This window comes from Oreochromis niloticus, linkage group LG10 (assembly GCF_001858045.2).
Source record: "Oreochromis niloticus isolate F11D_XX linkage group LG10, O_niloticus_UMD_NMBU, whole genome shotgun sequence".
Classification (NCBI taxonomy): domain Eukaryota; kingdom Metazoa; phylum Chordata; class Actinopteri; order Cichliformes; family Cichlidae; genus Oreochromis; species Oreochromis niloticus.
Window position 1 is genome coordinate 26143895 of NC_031975.2, and position 26246 is coordinate 26170140.

At 38.9% G+C, this 26246-nt stretch overlaps 1 protein-coding gene and 1 long non-coding RNA gene across 4 annotated transcripts in view; one reads left to right on the forward strand and one right to left on the reverse strand.

The window, feature by feature from the left end:
• Window positions 1-23623, reverse strand: part of LOC100690595 (uncharacterized) — a 39707-nt gene extending 16084 nt beyond the window's left edge. Inside the window, exons 1-3 of one of the 3 annotated variants that reach the window (XM_025910619.1) lie at window positions 23514-23589; window positions 20670-20962; window positions 18877-18953 (exon numbers count right to left, since the gene is read on the reverse strand). In XM_025910619.1, coding sequence (XP_025766404.1) covers window positions 18877-18953; window positions 20670-20889 — 297 coding nt within the window. In that variant the 5' untranslated portion in view covers window positions 20890-20962; window positions 23514-23589. Of the gene's footprint in view, window positions 1-18876; window positions 18954-20669; window positions 20963-23513 lie in introns of all 3 variants that reach the window. The other 2 variants (XR_003221810.1, XR_003221811.1) reach the window with 2 other exon arrangements.
• Window positions 23624-23652: 29 nt separating this feature from the next.
• Window positions 23653-25723, forward strand: LOC112847971 (uncharacterized). The gene is made up of 2 exons (XR_003221812.1): window positions 23653-23940; window positions 24733-25723. It is a non-coding gene; the product is annotated as an uncharacterized LOC112847971 (long non-coding RNA).
• Window positions 25724-26246: the final 523 nt, after the last annotated feature.

Consider the following 26246-nt stretch of genomic DNA (forward strand, 5'->3'; position numbering starts at 1 on the left):
TAAACTATTTTTTCTCACTTTGGCGTGTCTCAACATTCATTATGCAGACATATGTGTCCTTAAGAGCAATTCTTTGTTTTGGCATGTAGGGGTGGAAGCCGTTTTTGTTCACAGTGCGCATTAACAAATGCTTTTTATTTACATCTAGTCAAAAGTGTTGGTAATAGTGTTTTAATCACACTAATTTTGTGATTCTGACAATATCTCAGCTCGCAGCGATGCAAGCATTTTATTTTAAAAACGGCACAAATGGGAATTTCTTCTGAATGGGCAATGTCAGTCTGTTCACAAGCATTTCATTTAATAAAACCACTAGTTTAATTTAACTAGTTTTACGCATCTACTGGGGCTTCTTTCACGTTTGATGCGATCATTTTATTTAAAATCGGGATTTCGGAATGTTGAACTAAGAGGGAGACAGAGCAGTAGTTTTTAACACAGTAAATGGTACAAATAACATAAAGTCCCTTTAGAAAATAAATGCTATAAGTAGGCAGTATCACTCTTTCAAACTAATTGTGTTTTAATCACACTCATTTTGTGATTCTGACAATCTCAGTCCGCAGCGATGCAACCATTTTATTTTAAAACGGCACAAATGGGAATTTCTTCTGTACAGGTAATTCAGCTGTTCACAAGCGTTTCATTTAATCAACCACTAGTTTTAATTTAACTAGTTTTACGCATGTACTGGGGTTTCTTTGACGGGTTGATGCGATCATTTATTTAAAAATCGGGATTTCGGAATGTTGATCCAAGAGGGAGACAGAGCCAGCTAGTTTTAACGCAATAGATGGTCACAAATAACATTCAGCCCTTTAGAAAATAAATGCTATAGGCCTACTTCTAAAACACGTTGCACATGATGTCACCTTTTCCCCCAAAGCAACCAGTATCGCTCTTTTCAAACTAATCCTGTTTTAATCACACTCATTTTGTGATTCTGATGTCACAGCATGCAGCGATACATGCCTTTTATTTATTTAAAAACGGATCATTTTCTTCCGTAAGGGGTTTCATGGTTTCAGAGTAGTTTTTAACACAACAGATGGTCGCAAATAACATTCAGCCTTTAGAAAATAAACGCTGCAGTGATACTACCAAAAACCACTCCTATTTTCATCAGGATTGCAAAAGCCCACTGGGTCATTTAATCGTTGTGATTCCTTAGGAAGACAAAGATAAGTGTATCACTTAGTTGTTGAGAGTACCATGCGAACAAGGGCCCAACCTATTGTCTGAAGTAGGAGGTATCGTTTCTTTGAAATTCCTTAGGAAAAGGTAAAAGCCGACAGGTTACCAGTCGAACGGGGACCCGACCTATTGTTTAAAGTGGCCGGTATCGGCTCGTTTGTAATTCCTCGAGAAGGTAAAAGCCCGCAGATGTACCAGTCGAGCAGGGTCTCGCTATTTCTGAAGTAGCCAGCAACAGCGGACCTTAGGCCTATTTGGCCAGTTACACCGGAGCTCAGCACCTGCGTGCCCCACCCTCATTGTTTTAAACTTGCACAGCAAGGTGATGCCTGCAGCTGTATCGACCTCAGATTTATAGGCCCCCATCTATTGTTTTTGGAAGCACACGGTCTATATGAACCGCTTCTCAGAGCGTGAGACCCTCGCCATTTCGCGTCAGGACAGCGCCGGTGCAGACCATTTCAACCACACAGAGCGTTTCTGACCAGCCGGCGTTGCTTATGCATAGAGAAAGCAACAATACAACGCGGTTCTCTGCTCCAAGACATCCGTGGTCCTTTCACACGGTAAGCATGTGGTTATAGCCAGCGCTTCATAAATGTCAGTCTGACAGCGCAGATTATTCAAACTGTTTTTAAACGTGACTCATTTGTTGTCAAAAAACATTTCCTCTAAATTTGCAAAGTTACTGATTTAAAAATTATATTTTCGAATTTTTAGCTGGATGTCAAACATATGATAGACTCTTGAGCATATTTATATAGCAAAATTCACAGTGGTATAACCATAAACGATACCCAAATGTGCACCAATGCACTTAATGCACGCCTTTAACTGTATGTTGATAAGTGCATGAAGTATACCTTTACCTCTATAGCTGAAAGAGTCTGTATCCATATTGTGGATCTATTGATCTGTTTTTAATGTGGCGCTTTTTTTTTTTCACGACTGCAGATGATGAAATCCTCTTTATTTGAGAAGTGTCCCTAAGCTATTGTTGTTCATACTTACTGAGCGCCCTAGCTATTCTTTACTATGTCAGTAAACTTTTTGACAAGAAAGGTGTTGTAGATTTAAAGACACATCTTAATTGAAGCAAAGGCAAACATCTGAATGAATTTTGGGAGAAACAGGTGTTGACTCATCTTTTTTTAAATACATGACTTAAACACTAAATCTAATTTCAAAGGTTTATTTTAGTTTAAAGAATATAAGAGCTGTTAAGACGATGAGTTTTATTCTCACTGTCCGTGTTATGTTGTAGTATCCATTATCATGTATGCTACTTTGCTCTGTGGACTGTAAATGTTTCATTGTATTCATGAAATAAACCAGACTTTCAATGTCTGAATCTTTTACCGTTTTTCTGCTTTTGTTCACCCAAAGTTGACAAAACCCACAGACATCCAGAGTTAACTCACTAACAGTGTGGACCATCTCAGTGTATTTGGCTGCTTTTTTCCTAAACACAATCAGCTGACTAAGAGAAATGCTGTAGTCATCCACTTTGGTCATTTTGAACGCTGAAGGAGATTTGTTCCATAGACACCTTATACTAGTGTTTCCTGTACTTAATCCATCACTACTATGTTCTATTAAAATTCAGATTCCTTTTATAGTTTGCAGTGAAATTTGTTAAACCGTTGCTTAATGTGACAGAAGTACACGTCACTCTTTACTAACACATTGTAGATAAGTTTATTGCTGGACAACACAGCTAACAGTCTCACACACTCTTTAGATTTTTAAAGTTTTGTGTGTAATGGTTTAGTCTCGCACACCTTACCTTTTCTCCCAGTATCACAACAGTATGACTCCCAAAGTACGGCTCAGTAAACAAACAAGGACTCTAAATTCAGAACAGAATATACAGTTGGAAGATTAATGATTGCGTTTTTTTTTGGGGGGGGGGGGGGGGGGGGGGGGGGGGGGGGGGATTTTTTTATGATGCGTAGTAAACTACCCCCTCTTCTTCTTCTTCTGTGTTGATGTTGTTCGTGTGCGTGTGCGTGTGTGTGAATGCATTAGAAGTCAAAGTATACATTAGCCATACTTACAAAACATTTTTAATTTCATTTAGAACTGAGATTCTAAGTTGTAAGCAGAAATCTTATGCTCAGCCAGAAGCATGTTTCCCCACTTTCACAATGCTGAGGTGTCAAATCCATGATCCAACAGATGGTTTGTCCACACGGGCGAGAAGGGCAAGCCACCCTTACTTACACAACCTCACACACTATAGATTTTTAAAGTTCTTGTGTACAACGGTTTAGCTACAGATATAACTTCTACTTTTGATAAAGATCACTCCCTCTGCATATTTGTTAAGAAATAAAGCATCTTTACTGGGATATTTATTGTCAAACTATACGATTTTCCAAATGTGTGTGGAGTAAATGTTGTGACCAAGAATCATTCAGGATTAACACACAAACTGTTTTGATAGCAGAAACAGTCTGCCCTATAGTTCCCATACTTTACCGCTAGTTTTACAAACACATTCTTCTTCATATCTGTTTAATTGGTTTTTTTATGAAACTGATTTTCAATAGTACAACCAACGTCTAACTTTTCCTTGCTCCCCAGTATAAATGCAAGAATTTTGCAGGCTTTATTGAAACTGCCACAATTTAACACTCAGTGCCATAAACAGAGTTGATCCATGTCTCTATGGACACTGTTTCATACATCAACAGCTCTGAAAATCACTTTTAAAGTAATGTAGAACAGGATCTCTTTCACTCTCAGCGTCTCCAAAAACTCAGCAAACTGACAATCACTCTAAACAAGGGGTTAGTTTATAGGTTTTTTTATCAGGCGCAACACCATGTAATGCATGGATGTTAGACTCTTTCACCAGACCATGCTGCTAGCCCAACCACCAGGCTCAGGGTCTCTGAGCTCTAACCCCGGCTGCCAATGTGCCTCTGAGCCTCTTGTGCCTTTTCACCACCAGACTAAGTTTGTAGTCTCATCTCACCTACTAATATTATTTTATTACAGGACAATATTCAGCTAGGTTACTACGTTGACTTTCTTACTTTGAGCACATTTCTGAGCCCATACATTATCAAACTTTTTCTTGAGTATTTCTGACACTAGCAGCTATACTTCTACTTAAGTAAAAATGCCTGCACTATCGGTATAAAGCTGTCTGTAATTCTTTAACAGTTCATGCAAAATTATAAATTAAACCTGCACCACAGCTAACTCTTTTTAATAACCAATAACAAGTGTATTTCTTAGATCTACTGATACAGCCAAAACACTCTGCTTGTATAATGCCATATTCTCTCCCAGCGTACCCTTGTCTCACAACAGGGTGATTCCCAAAGTACGACTCAATAAACACAGACTCTAAAACCAGAACAGAAAGATAAAGTTGGAAGATCAAAGATTAAGGTTTGTGTTTTTATAGCTCGAAGTAAACTGTCCCCTTGTCTTCTAGGCCTTGGCGTGCGTACCTTAGAAGTCAGATTATACATTAGTCATACTTCCAAAAAACATTTTGAATTCCATTTATAACTGAGATGTCAAGCTGATATCAGACATCGTATGCTCACCAGGAGCATGTATCCCCACCTTCAAAACCTTACGGTGTCAAATTCACAAGCCCAACATGGGCTCCTTCAACACAGGGGCCAGAAGTGCATGTCACCCTTTACTGACACACTGTAAATAAGTTCAATACAGGGCAACGCGGCTAACAGCCTTGGAAACGCTTTACATGAAATAAAACTTTTTAGAAAACCCTTTACAAGAATAAATGTGATGATCTGTTTTACCTGAATCAAATGTATTAGTTTGTTTACTTGAAATAAAAGTTATTTTGGAAACCCTGTACATGAAGTAAAAAGTATCGTGTTGTACGTCCTGGCATTAATATTTCCAGCTGATAAGGACACGTATTGCATTTCAAACGCTTTATACAAAAGAGTTTTAAACATCCACTTTGTCTGTAACGACAGTATCAAGCTACATAGCATTGTTTTTACTAAAATTCAACTTCTTCAGACGAAAGTTTTTCTGCTTTTTAAAATTTTTTATTTTACTGTAACAACCTCTGAATGCCATTTTAGGATGATATTCTTGGAGATTCCATATATATAGATATATGCTTTTGGAGTGAGGGCATCTAATACACAAGTTGTCACTGTGTTTTGTACTACCAGCTGTGAGGGATCTGCTTTTACTTTGTCTCGTGAGTATGTATTTTTCAAAGGAGATCTTCATCAAGTTGATTTGGTACCGTAGTCTTGTTGACAAGATTAAAAGACATGTCCATTAGAGTTTAGCAACATTTCAGTTTGATTAAAATAAAGTTGTTTTTTTTAACTACACAGGGATTTATTTTCTCATCTGAAATAGTTATCATATTGAACATGTCAGTGATGAAAGCAAGAAATAAAGAAAAATAGTAAACGGCTGTCTAATTAAATTGTTCCTGTGAACCTTAAGCCCAAAACAGCCTTAAATCATCCTTTAATATATTCGGTGTTACAAACTTGAAGAACCACAGAAAATTAATCAGTTTTTCAGCCTTCATTCATATTGAAATGTTGAAATCTTTCCTGCTAGACCGAAACTCTACGGTTTTTGAAAATTGCTGCAACTCCTAACAGCCCTCTAAGATCAACCCACTTCCAGATCACGCCCCCTTCTGTTATTTAAAAAAGAAGACCGTCGTCTCATTCCTTCAAACCTTTTTTAGCTCAAAAACAGAAGTATGGCCTCTGCAGCCCTGCGCCACACTGAGGAGGAGGAAAGTTCTGCGGCCGAGGGCACAATAGTACCTGACACGCCCGGTTACTATCGTCCCTTGGAGAAGCAGCAGCAGCAAGCCGACGAGCTTGACGGTTGGGCATCTTCTTTTTTCATCGATACCGTGAAAACCGCGGTGTATCATCTAGTCAACCTAGTAATCAACAGGTACCTCACTGACGAATGCAATGGCTGTAAGTCCGATCATCCCCGCCAGAAACAGCACGAGTGTCTGCAAGTCTTGGAGGATGACTTTTACGCTGAAAATTATTACAGCATCAGAAAAAGACTCCTCACCCCTCGTTTCATTCCATCTATTCAACGGCTTCTGTTTGCTCGCAACATCAAAATGGACGACGTCAAAGTCCGCATGGTGGCGGAAACTCTCTTGCACGAACTGAAATCGGAAAGGAAAGTCTTTGACGCCATAGCCAAGGCATACACCAATCTGGTTGGGTTGGACATGGTGAAAATCAGACAACTACGGTTGGTCGCAGAGTGTTACAAAGGAGGCTGCTAATGTTTTCTCTGAAAGACTGATTCTTTCCAAAAAAAACAAAAAACGTATTGTACTGTATCTTTCAAACAGCTACCCTGCTTATTTTTTTCAAACATGTATCCAGATTTTTCTTTCTTAAAATGTTTAACCTGCATTTTACCACATTTTTAAAAGCATGTATCCTTTTTCAAACATGTATCCTACATTTAGCGCATTTTTAAAACATGTATCCTGATATGGCCACCCTTCCAAGGCCCTGACAAATTACCCGAATCACTATGGGATAAGGATGAGGACTTACCCTATGTACCCACGTAAACGGTGATGAATTGTGAAGTTACAATTCTTTTCTGTAAAAAGCATTTTTATTTTGTATATAAATAAATGTTGATGTTGTGCAACGGGATTGTGTGCTTCAATTTTACTTAGAATGTGCCAAATCACTACAACAGGCGGCTCAAGGCAATGCCGTCCAGAGTAAGGATCTTATTAGCCACAGTGTTTCTAAGATTTTTACGCCCCGTTACAATAACCTCAGTTTTATCTGAACTTAGAAGCAGAAAATTAAAGCTCATGTATCTAAGACATCCCGGCAGTTTAACCAATAAAAGTGGGTATCATCTGCATAGCAGTGAAAATGTACGCTATGCCTTCTAAAGCATATATAATGTAAACAGAACTGGTCTTTGCACAGAAGCCCTTGAAGCTTCATAATTAACCTCAGTGTGTGTGAAGAGGTCTCTCCATTTAATAATAGCTGTAATAAAATGTTATGGTCAGCGGTATCAGATGCTGCAATTTGGTCTAGCAGGAAAGATTTCAACATTTCAATATGAATGAAGGCTGAAAAACTGATTAATTTTCTGTGGTTCTTCAAGTTTGTAACACCGAATATATTAAAGGATGATTTAAGGCTGTTTTGGGCTTAAGGTTCACAGGAACAATTTAATTAGACAGCCGTTTACTATTTTTCTTTATTTTCTTGCTTTCATCACTGACATGTTCAATATGATAACTATTTCAGATGAGAAAATAAATCCCTGTGTAGTTAAAAAAAAACAACTTTATTTTAATCAAACTGAAATGTTGCTAAACTCTAATGGACATGTCTTTTAATCTTGTCAACAAGACTACGGTACCAAATCAACTTGATGAAGATCTCCTTTGAAAAATACATACTCACGAGACAAAGTAAAAGCAGATCCCTCACAGCTGGTAGTACAAAACACAGTGACAACTTGTGTATTAGATGCCCTCACTCCAAAAGCATATATCTATATATATGGAATCTCCAAGAATATCATCCTAAAATGGCATTCAGAGGTTGTTACAGTAAAATAAAAAATTTTAAAAAGCAGAAAAACTTTCGTCTGAAGAAGTTGAATTTTAGTAAAAACAATGCTATGTAGCTTGATACTGTCGTTACAGACAAAGTGGATGTTTAAAACTCTTTTGTATAAAGCGTTTGAAATGCAATACGTGTCCTTATCAGCTGGAAATATTAATGCCAGGACGTACAACACGATACTTTTTACTTCATGTACAGGGTTTCCAAAATAACTTTTATTTCAAGTAAACAAACTAATACATTTGATTCAGGTAAAACAGATCATCACATTTATTCTTGTAAAGGGTTTTCTAAAAAGTTTTATTTCATGTAAAGCGTTTCCAAGGCTGTTAGCCGCGTTGCCCTGTATTGAACTTATTTACAGTGTGTCAGTAAAGGGTGACATGCACTTCTGGCCCCTGTGTTGAAGGAGCCCATGTTGGGCTTGTGAATTTGACACCGTAAGGTTTTGAAGGTGGGGATACATGCTCCTGGTGAGCATACGATGTCTGATATCAGCTTGACATCTCAGTTATAAATGGAATTCAAAATGTTTTTTGGAAGTATGACTAATGTATAATCTGACTTCTAAGGTACGCACGCCAAGGCCTAGAAGACAAGGGGACAGTTTACTTCGAGCTATAAAAACACAAACCTTAATCTTTGATCTTCCAACTTTATCTTTCTGTTCTGGTTTTAGAGTCTGTGTTTATTGAGTCGTACTTTGGGAATCACCCTGTTGTGAGACAAGGGTACGCTGGGAGAGAATATGGCATTATACAAGCAGAGTGTTTTGGCTGTATCAGTAGATCTAAGAAATACACTTGTTATTGGTTATTAAAAAGAGTTAGCTGTGGTGCAGGTTTAATTTATAATTTTTGCATGAACTGTTAAAGAATTACAGACAGCTTTATACCGATAGTGCAGGCATTTTTTACTTAAGTAGAAGTATAGCTGCTAGTGTCAGAAATACTCAAGAAAAGTTTGATAATGTATGGGCTCAGAAATGTGCTCAAAGTAAGAAAGTCAACGTAGTAACCTAGCTGAATATTGTCCTGTAATAAAATAATATTAGTAGGTGAGATGAGACTACAAACTTAGTCTGGTGGTGAAAAGGCACAAGAGGCTCAGAGGCACATTTGGCAGCCGGGGTTAGAGCTCAGAGACCCTGAGCCTGGTGGTTGGGCTAGCAGCATGGTCTGGTGAAAGAGTCTAACATCCATGCATTACATGGTGTTGCGCCTGATAAAAAAACCTATAAACTAACCCCCTTGTTTAGAGGTGATTGTCAGTTTGCTGAGTTTTTGGAGACGCTGAGAGTGAAAGAGATCCTGTTCTACATTACTTTAAAAGTGATTTTCAGAGCTGTTGATGTATGAAACAGTGTCCATAGAGACATGGATCAACTCTGTTTATGGCACTGAGTGTTAAATTGTGGCAGTTTCAATAAAGCCTGCAAAATTCTTGCATTTATACTGGGGAGCAAGGAAAAGTTAGACGTTGGTTGTACTATTGAAAATCAGTTTCATAAAAAAACCAATTAAACAGATATGAAGAAGAATGTGTTTGTAAAACTAGCGGTAAAGTATGGGAACTATAGGGCAGACTGTTTCTGCTATCAAAACAGTTTGTGTTGTTAATCCTGAATGATTCTTGGTCACAACATTTTACTCCACACACATTTGGAAAATCGTATAGTTTGACAATAAATATCCCAGTAAAGATGCTTTATTTCTTAACAAATATGCAGAGGGAGTGATCTTTATCAAAAGTAGAAGTTATATCTGTAGCTAAACCGTTGTACACAAGAACTTTAAAAATCTATAGTGTGTGAGGTTGTGTAAGTAAGGGGTGGCTTGCCCTTCTCGCCCGTGTGTGACAAACCATCTGTTGGATCATGGATTTGACACCTCAGCATTGTGAAAGTGGGGAAACATGCTTCTGGCTGAGCATAAGATTTCTGCTTACAACTTAGAATCTCAGTTCTAAATGAAATTAAAATGTTTTTGTAAGTATGGCTAATGTATACTTTGACTTCTAATGCATTCACACACACGCACACGCACACGAACAACATCAACACAGAGAAGAAGAAGAAGAGGGGGTAGTTTACTACGCATCATAAAAAATCCCCCCCCCCCCCCCCCCCCCCAAAAAAACGCAATCATTAATCTTCCAACTGTATATTTCTGTTCTGAATTTAGAGTCCTTGTTTGTTTACTGAGCCGTACTTTGGGAGTCATACTGTTGTGATACTGGGAGAAAAGGGTAAGGTGTGCGAGACTAAACCATTACACACAAAACTTTAAAAATCTAAAGAGTGTGTGAGACTGTTAGCTGTGTTGTCCAGCAATAAACTTATCTACAATGTGTTAGTAAAGAGTGACGTGTACTTCTGTCACATTAAGCAACGGTTTAACAAATTTCACTGCAAACTATAAAAGGAATCTGAATTTTAATAGAACATAGTAGTGATGGATTAAGTACAGGAAACACTAGTATAAGGTGTCTATGGAACAAATCTCCTTCAGCGTTCAAAATGACCAAAGTGGATGACTACAGGCATTTCTCTTAGTCAGCTGATTGTGTTTAGGAAAAAAGCAGCCAAATACACTGAGATTGGTCCACACTGTTAGTGAGTTAACTCTGGATGTCTGTGGGTTTTGTCAACTTTGGGTGAACAAAAGCAGAAAAACGGTAAAAGATTCAGACATTGAAAGTCTGGTTTATTTCATGAATACAATGAAACATTTTACAGTCCACAGAGCAAAGTAGCATACATGATAATGGATACTACAACATAACACGGACAGTGAGAAGTAAAACTCATCGTCTTAACAGCTCTTATATTCTTTAAACTTAAAATAAACCTTTGAAATTAGATTTTAGTGTTTTAAGTCATGTATTTAAAAAAAAGATGAGTCAACACCTGTTTCTCCCAAAAATTCATTCAGATGTTTTGCCTTTGCTTCAATTAAGATGTGTCTTTAAATCTACAACACCTTTCTTGTTCAAAAAGTTTACTGACATAGTAAAGAAGTAGCTAGGGCGCTCAGTAAGTATGAACAACAATAGCTTAGGGACACTTTCTCAAATAAAGAGGATTTCATCATCTGCAGTTCGTGAAAAAAAAAAAGCGCCACATTAAAAACAGATCAATAGATCCACAAATTATGGATACAGACTCTTTTCAGCTATAGAGGTAAAGGTATACTTCATGCACTTATCAACATACAGTTTAAAGGCGTGCATTAGAGTGCATTGGTGCACATTTGGGTATCGTTTATGGTTATACCACTGTGAATTTTGCTATATAAATATGCTCAAGAGTCTATCATATGTTTGACATCCAGCTAAAAATTCGAAAATATATATTTTTAAATCAGTAACTTTGCAAATTTAGAGGAAATGTTTTTTGGACAACAAATGAGTCACGTTTTAAAAACAGTTTGAATAATCTGCGCTGTCAGACTGACATTTATGAAGCGCTGGCTATAACACACATGCTTACCGTGTGAAAGGACCACGGATGTCTTGGAGCAGAGAACCGCGTTGTATTGTTGCTTTTCTCTTATGCATAAGCAACGCCGGCTGGTCAGAAACGCTCTGTGTGGGTTGAAAATGGTCTGCACCGGCGCTGGTCCTGACGCGAAATGGCGAGGGTCTCACGCTCTGAGAAGCGGTTCATATAGGACCGTGTGCTTCCAAAAACAATAGATGGGGGGCCTATAAATCTGAGGTCGATACAGCTGCAGGGCATCACCTTGCTGTGCAAGTTTAAAACAATGAGGGTGGGGCACGCAGGTGCTGAGCTCCGGTGTAACTGGCCAAGATAGGCCTAAGGGTCCGCTGTTGCTGGCTACTTCAGAAAATAGGCGAGACCCTGCTCGACTGGTACATCTGCGGGGCTTTTACCTTCTCGAGGAATTACAAACGAGCCGATACCGGCCACTTTAAACAATAGGTCGGGTCCCCGTTCGACTGGTATACCTGTCGGCTTTTACCTTTTCCTAAGGAATTTCAAAAGAAACGATACCTCCTACTTCAGACAATAGGTTGGGCCCTTGTTCGCATGGTACTCTCAACAACTAAGTGATACACTTATCTTTGTCTTCCTAAGGAATCACAACGATTAAATGGTACCCCCAGTGGGCTTTTGCAATCCTGATGAAAATAGGAGTGGTTTTGGTAGTATCACTGCAGCGTTTATTTTCTAAAGGGCTGAATGTTATTTGCGACCATCTGTTGTGTTAAAAACTACTCTGAAACCATGAAACCCCTTACGGAAGAAAATGATCCGTTTTTAAATAAATAAAAGGCATGTATCGCTGCATGCTGTGACATCAGAATCACAAAATGAGTGTGATTAAAACAGGATTAGTTTGAAAAGAGCGATACTGGTTGCTTTGGGGGAAAAGGTGACATCATGTGCAACGTGTTTTAGAAGTAGGCCTATAGCATTTATTTTCTAAAGGGCTGAATGTTACTTGTGACCATCTATTGCGTTAAAACTAGCTGGCTCTGTCTCCCTCTTGGATCAACATTCCGAAATCCCGATTTTTAAATAAAATGATCGCATCAACCCGTCAAAGAAACCCCAGTACATGCGTAAAACTAGTTAAATTAAAACTAGTGGTTTGATTAAATGAAACGCTTGTGAACAGGCTGAATTTACCTGTACAGAAGAAATTCCCATTTGTGCCGTTTTTTAAAATAAAATGGTTGCATCGCTGCGAGCTGAGATATTGTCAGAATCACAAAATTAGTGTGATTAAAACACAATTAGTTTGAAAGAGTGATACTGCCTACTTATAGCATTTATTTTCTAAAGGGACTTTATGTTATTTGTAACCATTTACTGTGTTAAAAACTAGCTGGCTCTGTCTCCCTCTTAGTTCAACATTCCGAAATCCCGATTTTTAAATAAAATGATCGCATCAAACAGTGAAAGAAGCCCCAGTAGATGCGTAAAACTAGTTAAATTAAAACTAGTGGTTTTATTAAATGAAATGCTTGTGAACAGACTGACATTGCCCATTCAGAAGAAATTCCCATTTGTGCTGTTTTTAAAATAAAATGCTTGCATCGCTGCGAGCTGAGATATTGTCAGAATCACAAAATTAGTGTGATTAAAACACTACTACCAACACTTTTGACTAGATGTAAATAAAAAGCATTTGTTAATGCGCACTGTGAACAAAAACGGCTTCCACCCCTACATGCCAAAACAAAGAATTGCTCTTAAGGACACATATGTCTGCATAAATGAATGTTGAGACACGCCAAAGTGAGAAAAAATAGTTTAATTAAAATCCCTATGGTTTGATTAAATTAAGTTAAAAACACATGAACTCATATGACCCCACCGTGTTTCCACACATGAACTCGCATAACCCCAGGACCTGAACACGCATGCGCACACGCACGAAACCGGTCAAACCGGTTGTCAAACCGGTTTGGTTGGCCGCCATTTTGGATTGCTGCCACCTTATTACTACTGATGACAGACCAGGACCATGACAAAAAGAGTCCATGGTAGGAGGACCCAAATGCAGGATACACAAAATTCTTTAATCCATGTGGCTTAAGACCCAGAAAAGCAATAACAAAGGGAAGCAATGCATACAGGTTTAAAAACAAAGGTAAAAAGTACAGCATAAACTAAAAATGTAGAAGGAACTGTAAAAACTAAAAAACACACAAAAGTGTAACCTGAAAGCTTTACAGCTGAGCTAAACAATGACAGCCTGATAAGTGAGAGGAGGTTTATATAGGCTACAGAGGAGACTGATTGAATGCAAGGTGTGCCACAAAAAGGGCAGGAAACAGAACAAAGGCTGGAGCAGGAAGTGGCTAATGAAGCACAGGTGAGACTAAACGCATACATTTATCAAGAGCAGCAAACTGCAAATGGAAGAAATTAAAAGTGACAGGAATACGAAAAGATCAATGAGACAAAAGAAAACAGAAAATGACTTGACAAGCTCAAACATGCTAAACCATAGATGCACAGTTTGTGATGTTATGTCTCCATAATGATACATTTTTAGACATTTTGGTGGGGGGGGGTCAGACACTGAATCAGCACTGTACATTAGCATTGTATGCACTGTGAACATGTAAGTTTCATTTAACTTTGTGGAAAAGCTAGCATGAAGGTAGTTTAACTGAAAAAAACTCCTATCATAGCCTGCTGCTTGGGACAGAGACCAGCACACAGAAACACACACTAACAAAGCTCCACTTCCATCCCTCTGAATCTTATTTACACACTTCAGATGACACCCTCTGAACTGAACCGACAGCTAAAATTGGAAACTTCACTGAAGCAGGGAGAAGTACCTATTTGAAAACATGAATGTCTTATTCCGATCAGTAATCTGCTATCTGCTTCCCTCCACTACTCGAAAATCCCCCCTGATCTCTCCACTCATTTAGAGCCAGTCCACTTCCGCCTGTTCACGTCTCCCTTTGTGAAGGTGTAATTTTTCACTGCACATAAGAGCCTGCCATCAGACATAATGCAAGGTTTTGACTCTGGCTTTTTGTGCCACTGGGGGAAGATTTTACTCTCTGAGAAATAGCTGCAATTTTTGCAGAAATTAAGACCTATTTTGCTACTTTAACTTGCTGTTTGATGCAGTTATAATGAGTCTGAATTACATGAAATGTGTCCTGATTTTGACACAGGGACAGAGAGAAGGAGGCGGTAATTTTAGAATCTGAAAATACGTTTGATAAAATATTTATACAGAATGAAAACCAGCCATGGAAACAATCAGTGATGGTAAATTCTCTCTTTCCAATGCAATAAAAGAAAGCCTTGACATGCAAGTCTACTTTTTTGGCTTTTTTGCTCTGAATATTTAAACCAGAAGAATTTAGTTAATATTTTTGTCCTTAAAATAAAATGGAAGCAGTACAATATATTTGGAATTGGATTACATGTCTTTAAGTGTCTTAACTCTGTAACTGAGCTTTTATGTTCAATATCTCTTGTTTATAAAAGTCAACCTGCAACCTCCAGGGCTCAAAAATGAAGCCAGCATGTAAGTGCCAAAAGCTGCAGTTCCTCTTGCAACCACTTGAGGTTGACAATCCTCCCATATTAAACTTTACAACAATAAAATGGATGTTTACAATCTGCTACCAAAAACGGTTTTGACCTCTATGATTAGTTTGTCTATGATTCTGTGGCTACAGATGCAGCTTGCGTGCATGCTTGCTACCATTAGCAAATAACTGAAAACTCCTACCTGTCATCCAAGTATGTCAACATCCATCTGGCTACAAACTAATATATGGCAGCAGCAGCCAAAATACTGATGTAGATGCTTCAAAATGCAAAATGGGGGAGGTTATGATGGCTTTTATGTTTGTTTTCATCTCAAATATATTAAAAGTTATAGTATTGCTTTATATTTTTCTTTTTTTTTTTTATATGAGAATGTTTCTGTCCTTCACCAACATGAAGATTCTTACAGTTCGAAAGGGAGAAAATGTCTAAATTCAAATTCTACACAGACTGTCCTTACAGGTTTGTGTTTGCTCTGTATGCTTTCAGGTGTTCCCATTTACAGGTACCTGTGTTCGGGGGGTTAAAGCATGCAGACCATTGTACAATTAAAACATATAAAACCAATGATGATGACTCTGCTACTAAGAATAGAGCTTCTCATCGGTGAGGCCATGTCATTATCCGCTCATTGGCTCATTGGCTTAAACACACCTACTAACTGTGTCCAAGCTAAAGCAACACTAATAATCCATCAGTATATCAATATCAGTGTTCAGTTAGTTCAGTAAGTTCAATTATATTAAGGGGACAAACAGCGCATGTAGTCTGAGAATGTAAAGTGAGAATGTCATAACTGTCCTTTCAGCAGCTTACACTCTATTTTTTCCTCATTTCATGGCATGCAGCATTGGAAATTTAATTGCCCCCATATCTGACCCTGCTTTCAGATGTACACAAAATGATGACACGGTCATCGCTGACATTACTTCATAAAGACAGCATTCCCCTCTAGCCAGGAGCCGTCCTCTTTATCTGCCGTCTCTTTGTCCTTCTCGTACTTCTTAACCTATCCTCCCTGTTTCCATTTTCCCCTGTAACCTTGTGAGTTTGCTTTAATATTCATGGTGATTGAACCTGCGGGGAATTCAGCATGTCTCTCTAATTTATGGGAGATTGGCTTCATTATTCACCCGGTGATTTAATATGCATCATAGGATTGGTGAGTGAACATATGAGACAGGAAATCTGAGAAACCTGCACTCAGGATCACAGTGGTGGTTGGAGTTAAACTTCTGAAGAGTTGACTGATAGTTTCGCCCCAGGCGGTGACTCTAAGCCCCTCTTTTGTCAGTTCCTCTCCTTACACTGTCACTCTCCTTTTACCTCATTGCTTTTAATGACACGGCTCCATGAATAGAAATAAAAGCTTGTGGTTTATTTTGGTATTGTGTTTGTTAAAGTAATTTTTTTTGAGATCTTAATGTCAGGTGAAATGTTTATTGTGCCCTGTCTTATTTTTATAGGAAGTTATGTAAAAAATACTTCTCAGCAACGCCAAGGAATACCTGCAGTACTGCAGACAAATTTGTGCCAATTTTATACCACCTAAAGACATACACTATTGCCAAAAGTATTTATTCTTCTGCTTTATAAATGTATATGAACATGAGTGACATCCCATTCTTAATCCATAGTGTTTAATATGATGTTGATCCGCCCTTTGCAGCTGTAACAGCTTCAACTCTTCTGACTTTCCACAAGGTTTAGAAGAGTGTTTATGGGATTTTTTGATGATTCTTCATATTTGTGAGGTCAGACACTGATGTTGGAAGAGAAGGCCCCACAGAACACGCTGAGGTCAGAACTCTGTGCAGGCCAGTCAAGTTCTTCCACACTGAACTCGCTCATCCATCTTTGTGGATCTTGCTGTGTACACTGCTGCACAGTCATGTTGGAACAGCAAGTTGCCATCTCCAAACTGTTCCCACAAATTTGGGAACATGAAATTGTCCAAAATGTTTTTGGTATGCTAGAGCATAAAAGCCCCTTTTTTCCATTAGTACCTAGTTGGATTGACTTGCTACAACTCAACTCTGATCGACTGGTTTTCCATTACAATTTAGTACCTTCTGATGTGTGTCGTCATTGTCAAAGCAATGCGTCCAAGCACCCATTCTTTCACAGATGTTTGTAGCAGCAGTCTGCATGCCTAGGTGCTTGAATTTATACACTTGTGGACATGGAAATGATTTTAACACCTGAATTGAAATACTTGGCTAGGTGAGCCAATCACATAGCAGCAATTCAGTGAATTTAGGCATGCAAAAATGGTAAGATGACCTGCTGAAGGTCAAACTAATCATCAGAATGAGGTAGAAAGATGATTTAAGTAATTCTGGACCTGGCAGACAGGCGGGTCTATTTTACAAACTGCTGATCTGTCTGCTGGGTGCTCATCTCTGAGCACACAGCAGCACAAGACAACAATTCATAGTCAGACTAGTCCACAGACCACTGAAAAACCATCCAATAAATGTTATTCTGTAAGAGCCGCTGGTGAGGATCAATCTTCTGACCCGAAAAGGTTTCTTGTGGTGATGGAACGTGGGTTATAGCATGTTGTTTAACCCAAACCACCAACACCAACCAATCAAAAGAAAAGCGATTGAAAAAGAAAAATCAGAAAGCTAAAAAAAAAATGCAAAATAAAGGTAAAATGCAAAAGGTCCCTACTTGATGTGTCAACAAGCTGTGCCACCGCCACCTCTCCATACTCCTTATGTAGACTTTGTAGTTTTAAAAAAAAACTGTTGTCTCTCGCCCAATATTGCCAAAGGACATTTTGTGGGCTGTGATGGCAAGTCACACATAGTAAGATCCACACCTCACCATTAGTTATTTTCACTTTAGTTTACTTTGTAGTCACTACATTCAGTATATTTTGCTTGTTGTCCAATATATTGTTTTATTATTAAATTAGTTTATTTTTCCGTCCTTACAATGTTGATATGGAGTGCACACATATCAACATTGCAAGGTCAAAATTTTGTTTTATGTTGTATTTATGTTGTAGCCTCATTGGACTGAACCACATGCTTCATTGGGGGGAGGGTGTTTGGAGTTTGTTTCATTGTTTTGTGTTAGTTGGTTATATGGAAGCCATTTTTATCTTCCCCTTGTGTGTCATATGGTTTAGCTAAACCAGTATTTAAGTTCCCTGATGTGTCAGTTCTGGAGGTCTATGTTTTTTATCATCATTATTATTATTTGGTATGAAAGAAGTGGTGGCGGTAATGCACCACATCACTGTTTGGCAACTGCCAAAAAAACAACAAAGAAGAAGTAGTTGTTCAGGGGGTCAGTTTGTCTTAGACTCAGGGAAAACATGCAAACTTCACTTTAAAGGTAAGAAAAATGCATTGTTTTTTTCCATTAAAACTCAGACAACACTACCTAAAATATTCTATTTAACAAAATGCCGACTCTTTTCTCTTCCCTGTATTGCTCTTTGTCTCTCTATCCACATCCATGCATACATAGCTATCTCCAGCAACCCGTCTTTCCTTAGCTGGCTTTCCCATAAGGGCCACATTCCTCCCAGCTCCACTCTCTGACACATTTACTCTGTGTTATCTTTATCCTTTCACCTCCCTATGCTAAAAAGGGCATTTGTATTCCAGAGTCAGCCTGGCAGGGTATGCTTATCTCTTCAGAAGGCCTTTGAAAAGGCTCCGATTCTGCAGAGGCAACCTCTGTGACATTTCATGACACATTAACAGAGTTCAGTAGGGGGCTAACTAGACAACTATTGGTAGCAGATCCATCAAGGCTATGATGGGAGATGAAGTATTTGGTTCAGCATCAAACAAAGCACGTTATTCCCCAGTGCAGGCGAGCAGGACGGGGAATTCCTAACACACCACGCCTGGCTTCCAGATGTGTACCATGATAGTGACAGACACAGATGTGACCTGTGCAAGGTATTTGAAGCTGAGTGGGCTTTGTGATTCTCAAGTTGCTATGAGTACTGAGACAAACCAAAAGGAAAGTGGAGACTATAATACTGATTGATCTTACCTTAAACTCCTCTGGTTTTATAATTCTCAAAAAGCCAATGAGAAGTGGACAATGCAGACAGTGGCTTGGGTGTAGATCTAAGGGCACAGATAGTCATAATAATGGTCAGTGAAGTCTGGTGTTTGCTTCGGACCCATGTAAGTGCTGTTGCTATGAAGACAGATATAAAACGCTTAGACTAAACTATAAAACAAAGCTGCCAAACATTCATGGCTTCAACCAATCAAGTGTGAGGATTTTATGTATTCACTTCATTCACAAGCTTTCATTTATTTTTATAGTTTTAACAAATATTCTATGAAAATCAGTTATGGGATTTATTATTTTCATCTGCTTTACTTAATAAAAATTCTATTAAAGTGGGAACTGTTATGCTAATCTATAGTTTCATCTTTCTAATTCTTGGGTTTTCTAGAGGAGCTTTGCAAAATAAGCCTTCTTTATCTCATACTGGGCCTTGGTGCAGTTCCTCAGGTCCTCTTCCACTAACCATGATAAGTGTGTTCCTCATGTTATTGTTAATCTTTATCTGCCACCAGCCAGCAACACCAACCTCACTAGAACCTGCTGTGGGGCCTGAGCTACGAAGAACGTTCTTATCTGGTCTCACTTGCCTTAAAGTAAGCGGTCAGGCCAAGTTGTCCCAGAAAGTTATCAATCTAGCTATAAGCATGTTCATGTGAATAAAGCAGTGTTGTTAGCAAACGACCACAGACAAGCATGAACAAGTTATCTCACTGGGCCCAAAATCCTGCTTTGTAGAACTGGCCTTTGGTCCACTGCTAGCTCTAATCTACCAGATCATCTAATCTAAATCTAATAACTAATGTTTATAAATCTTGTTTAACTCTTAGATTATCTGTTTCTGAGTGCAGTTTTGTGATTTCCAGAGACTCAACCAACTATAACAGCAAAATCCTTGTTTTCAATCATTAAAAGTACAACAGCCATAGTGGCCTTTTTTATGCACTGACTTTACTTAAGTAACATTTTAAGTGTTTTGCTTCTAAGTGAGGTTACTCTAACAGCGTAGTATTACTAAATTGCATTTAAGTAACAGATCTGAATTCTGGTGGGAAAAAAATCACTGCTACAGATGTCCTTTAAAGAGCTTGAGGAAAATGTTTGAAAGAAAGAGAAAAAAACAATGAAATGTATTTGGTATTAAATCCTCCACGCATGCAGCAGTACATCATCTGTGCGCTAAATAGAAAAGTAATTTATTCTCTTGTAAATATGAGGGGAAAAAAACTGTCTCCACTTATAAAAATATCAGATGCATTTCTGTCTTTCCCCGTACAAAATACACTGCAAACATACTAAACTGTGTTACTATGCATGTCAGCTTCTTTTCCCGCTCATGTGGACTTGTGTTGTCAGCACAGCTGGCCCTCAGCTGACAGCAGTGTAATGTGTGGATGGTCTTCAGGTCCTGGCACATTTCTTCTTGCAGGCCCTCTTGGATAATGTTTTCTCAAAGCTGTGAAAGCTGTCAGGGCTTCACTGCTTACTGGGGCATATATCATCTACAAGCTGCCTCAGCCTCTGTTCTTTTTTCATCTTTGTTCTGCTTCTTTTTTCTTTTAAGGTGTGTAGTCGCTCTTTAAAGCTGCATATACTGGAAAATTACTTGAGGAATTCATCTTACAAATCCACTGATATCATATTTGTTAATAGTTTACCGTAGATTAATATACACATTGCAGCCTGTTCAAATACGGATCTTGTATCGTCCTCATTGCTGATAACTATGCATTTAAAGATACTCAGTAAAAGATGCACGAAAAACTCACCAGCTCCATATCTACATATCTGGGCCCTTTCATCTTCCTGAAGCTTAGGCCATTGATAACTGCCTGCCAGCAGCCTCTTTACTACCTGTTCCCATCTCAGTCCTGTCACTCTGATGTCCAGCAGCCAAATGTTTTCACAGCCCTTCCTTCTTATTTTTCCTTGTCGGTTACAGTCATCTGATGTTTTGGTGCCAGTTTTGTCAGGGTGTGGCCGAGCCATCCCCTCCACCTTCTCAAGACCTCTCCTTCCCTGTGCTGGTGCTCTGTCTACCACCACAAGTTGACTTTTTTTTCTGCCATGAGATCGAGAGAATTTGGTTTAGGTACTAGATCCTAAAAGTCTGAACGTTCCACATGTTGGCTTTGTAGTTCTCAATTTCTTCGCTCCATATAGCAGCAATGATTTGATGCTTGAATTGAGCAAACATAACTTGTTGCGTCGGCGGATCTCCTTGGAGCTATAGAGGCTCTGATTTTATCTCAAATGTCTTCAGAACAGAGTCTGCCTATAGGGCTGGGCGATATGGCCTAAAATCCATACCGCGGTATAGTTTGAAGCATGTGCGGTAACAATATATATTTCGCGTTATATTCTTTTCTTCTGTATACCGTATTTTCCGCACTATAATGCGCACTTAAAATCCTTTCATTTTCTCAAAAATCAGCAGTGCGCCTTGTAATCCGGTGCACCTTATGTTTGAATTCTGGTTGTACTTACTGACCGCGAACCGATTTTATGTGGTACATGGCGCTCAAAAATCTGTCTAAAATGTTTTAGTATGACTTTGGTAAGAAGCCACACCGCTTGATGGATTGTCGAAGCATTACGGCTACTGTAGTCAGGAGCCTTGCGGAGTAATATCCAGGAATCCATGAAAACAGAATGTATTAAATTTAACAGAGTTAGAAGTTAGCAGGAAGTTAGCTCGCTAGTTTCCACCTAAACATGATATAGCATGTTCTGACAGAGATTTCAGAAAAATTAAAATGTACAGCTCTGCTATCACTTCCAACATAAATGAAGACAGAAAACTAAGCAGCAGTGACTTTTTTTAGGGTTACTGAAGTTGGGCTAGCTGGTATATAATGATGTGCTGCGTGATCACTAGCGATACAGCTATGTTAGCATAACATAAACAGTGAAGCTGGAGGATGAACGCTAACTTTTTTCCACTCGATAAAAGTTAATGTGAGGGTTCCCGATGGTTAGGGACAAATGCAATCGCATGGCAGGATGTTGTAAACGGACCAAACTTCAGTCAGAAGAACAACTGAGATAATCCATCCACAATACGAGGTTAGTCATCAATATACTGCAGCAACATGGGAATAGAGCAGCTGTGAGAGAATTCAACATTAATGAATTAATGGTACGGAAGTGGAGGAAGCGCAGTTTTTGGCTTCCCTCATATTCCAAAAGGTGGTTCATCTCTTCGCTATTGCTGTCGCCGGCATAATTTGCAGATGATATTGCTTGCAGCCGCTACGATGCTTTCGACCAAAACAGGCGCAGCTTGATGACACCATGAACATGCGCTATCGCGGTAGAGCGGTATAATCAAAATCTCTACCGTTGGCGAAATTCATATTGTTTCTGCAGTTTACCGTTTATACTGCCCACCCTTAAGTCTGCCCCATCTTGCTTGTCTGTCACCCCACCGTTAAGAAGTTTGCTTCTTCTAGGAGTTCATGGTCCAGCCAAATGAGTTAGTTCCTGCCTTTATTGACCTTCAAGGTCTTGCTCTTAACTGTGTGGATGTTCACACCTGGGCTTAACATCGACACTATAAGCTTTTTTTGTCTACCCTTTAGGATGTTGCAGGTCAGACTAAGATTGTTCACAGACATGGTTCCATCTCCAAAGGACATATTTTGTGTGCTTGAGTACAATGTTGCTCTATTTCCGCATAGTTTAATCCTGTTACTTTACACTGGCCAACTTTGGTAGGATTTCACACCAGAAGTCTACTCTTCAACTTCTTTTGAACTTTTATTCTTTTTATTCTACTGAAGAATTTCTGCAATTTTTCCAAAACTGCAATGGTCTCTATACAAATTTAAAAATGTTATTATTAGATATTATCTGCTGGGATCTGTGGTGCAAGAGTATCAGTCCTGCTGCTGTTTTCTGTGTTGTGTTCCCCAAGAGATCTTGTCAACAAGACAGCTGACACAAGGGCCAAGAACTGAGCACTTATTCAGATCAAAGGTATGAAACAGATGCCAGAAAAGTGTCAAACCCGAAGAAGAAGTGACGCCACAGACACCTGCCTGTCCTGCAACATGTTAATCACTGTCAGCTTCTTTACAGTGATGTCAGGGTGTACAGAGTGCCATCACGACCTGCTGTTATGGAGAGGGAGATTTGTGTTTACAGAGCTGTTTAATGTCTTAATGAAGTCACTTGCGTGAAAAAGATAAATGTCTGTTGCAAGAAAAAAAAAAGTTCCCCTGTGTAGAAGAGGTTACATTTCTGCTGAAACATGGAAAAGTAGATACTCAAGTGATGCATTTTCTATTTCTCATTCTCTGCTTGGTATAAATAACTGTTTGCACAAAGCAGAATGCAATTTATAAAGTCTTTTCAGAAACATTTGGGCCCAAACTAAACCTTGGTTTCTGGGGGGCGGAAAGGGAAATAGAAATTGTTTGTTCTTATTTCTCACAAAGAAAAAGAAAAAGAAAATTGAAATGGCAGCTGTGCATTTCGGAAGTTTTTCCTTTGCCACAGAAGTGCCTCTGCTGTAAGGACAAGTAAAAACCCTGAGCCTGTGTGATGGCAAAACATCACAAAGGCTGGAAAGGAAAGGTTAAAACAAAATGAAAGCACGTACGTAAATTTACCTTCAGACCACTGGGCAGTTGGAAATCTAGAGAAGCTTTGCTGATGAAAAACTGCAAAGAAAATCTGTTAGCATCGTCTCATCCTCTGTCTTTGTCAGAGTGACTGGAAACAAGAGACAGGCGGGAACAATTAAGAAACTGAAGAGGTGGGGTGATAAACACAGGAAGTAATGCTACAGGAGACACACAAGGAAAGCTGGTAACCAAAATTGAGAAGGACAAGAGAATCCAACAGAGAAAAGAATAGACAGAAGAACAAGAGAGAGCCAAGGAATCAGAACTTAAACACTATCAAGGTTGGCAGAGTCTGTTTTGAAGCCTGAAGCTGAGACCGTTTTTAAACTGCATTATTTTTTAACTACAGACGACTGCTTTTTGACTCCCGTAAGGACCATAATTTACCATAAAGACTCACCAAACAAAAAAAGTAAGGGCCAATGACTTCCTTTTAAACCAGTGGATTTGACTCTAGTGGGGAAAAAAATAGAAGTTTTAATTGTGTCTGCAGTGGCTTCAATTTTCAGACCGGAAAGCTATGCCAATTTTTTTTAAATGCAGTGATTGTGCAGTTTTTCTTGTTAGCTTGTTGGTGGCATGTTGATGCAGTAATTGGCATTGTTGACTCACAGTAAAAACTACAAATTTTCATGTAAATTGTTTTCCCTGGTGCAAAAAATTAGCAAGTACAACCACATGGATAAAGTAGAGTAATTTCAAATAAAACATTGAGTTGAAGGATGAGAAGAACCAGCGACTGACGATATGCACAAATCGTTTACAACGACCTCTAGCCAACAACTGTTTTTATAACTCTGAATAGAAGTATTTGGAAATGCTCTTAAAAATATCCTGACCTTTTTCAAGAGATAAAATATATATTCAACTTAGTTTGTTGTACCTTTTCATAATCAGTAATGTCTGTGTAGGCATATGATTGTGATTGGGGGATGTATGGAGAAGGTTCAGTTTAGGAATGAACAAATGAAAGTGAGCTGGTATATTTTTAACCTTAAGGACTATGAACTCTGGAATAATATTTAGGTCATGTGAAAATAGAAATTCTAGACTTAGTTATGGCTAATCTAGAAGGTCTTACAGACACTTTAAAAAACAGAGGTACAGTGAATAATGTTAACCATAAAGCAAAACTAACTTCTCATAACTACGGGGATTTAGGGGGTTTTCAAAGCAAGCATATAACCATGAAATTCTTCCACAGCTAAACCTGAAGGAGACACAATTGCGGTATCTGTCTTCGGTTTGCTTCAAGGTTGGAAATATTTCCCGGATTGCTTCTGTCAGGGCCTCCATGCCTCCACTGCTGCCCGTCTTTGTCCTCTTTTCCCCGTTTTCTCCTTGCCCATTTCTGTGTGGTGGTATTTGTTCAGTTCTCATTCTAAGAAAGGAGGACCCTGCAATTTTTGTCAGTGCCACTGGTATCGGTAAGCACAGGATTACCTCCTGAAGGAGAATGTCTGGCCATCAGTTCAAGCTCATTTGGGTTATGCAGCAGGACAACAAAAATGTAAAAACTGAATTTTGGTTTTTTTTCGGGTTATCTTTGTCAAATATTAAAATTGTTTCATGATCTGAAGTGTGGCAAATACTTAAAAGGAAGAAAAAAATCAGGAAGGGGACAAATACTTTTTCACAGCACGGTATGTTGTGCAAGTAACAACATAATTGTTTAATTAGTAACTGCAATGTAATGTAGTACCATATCCATTACATCACTGCATTATAGACAAATGTAATGTATACTGGCCATGATGTACCAATTTATTAGTGAGACAGTGCTGTTATTTCCTTCTTGTCATTTTCAGAAGTGCGGCGTCACTGTTGTGAAGCAGTTTTTAATGTCTCACTTGCACTTGCTGCTAGGATTGAAAGACATTAAAGCACAAACCATGGTCTCCTGCCTGATGAACCAGCAGCTTAGGTTCAAGCTTTTTCACAACAGGGTGTATCGAGGTTTGGCGAGATTTGGGGTCTAGGTTCATGTGGACTCCTGGGTGTTGCTGGTCTCAGTCATCTAATCATCAAGCCACAGTACTTATACCCCAGTACTGTAACATTGAGCCCATCTCCAGGTGTTTTACAAAGATTTCCTCGGTGTGCTTGATCCTCTTGTGTACCATCCTGCTCTGTTTGCTCCAGTCTGATTCACCAGCTCAAGGCCTGAACATCATTCAGACGACTAAATATTTTGACAGCTAGACAGCTTCTGGTCACAAACCTGTTTTCTTTTTTTAAGTAACAGGCACCTCCATCGTATTCAGCCAAAAGGTTTCCTTTTGTTCTGACTTCCCTCTCTCTCCACCTGCCTGACACTTAAAGTGCAGCCTGGAGACAATCAAACGCTAATTACTTCAGACTCAACTCCCTTCGAACCTTAGACAATGAGCACTTACCTCTTTCCCTGTATTACCAGTAATTTGTGTCCCGATTAAGGAGGGAAGGATGTTTTTGCAGTTTCATCAGTCGGAAGGGTGGGGAGCTTTGTGAGACCTGGACATGATGTCAGGATGCTGACAGCTCCTCCTCACAGCTGAGTTATTACTTTGAGAGTTTGACTGCAGGTACAGCACGTCTTCTTTTTTTTTTTTTTTACACTACACCACTGAGCTACAGAAATGTGTGTTTGATCGAAGGATTAAGCAGAAAAAAGATCCTCTTGTTTCATTTATTCAGTCAATATTGGGCCTGTCAGTTCTTCCCCTCCTTTTTGCAAGT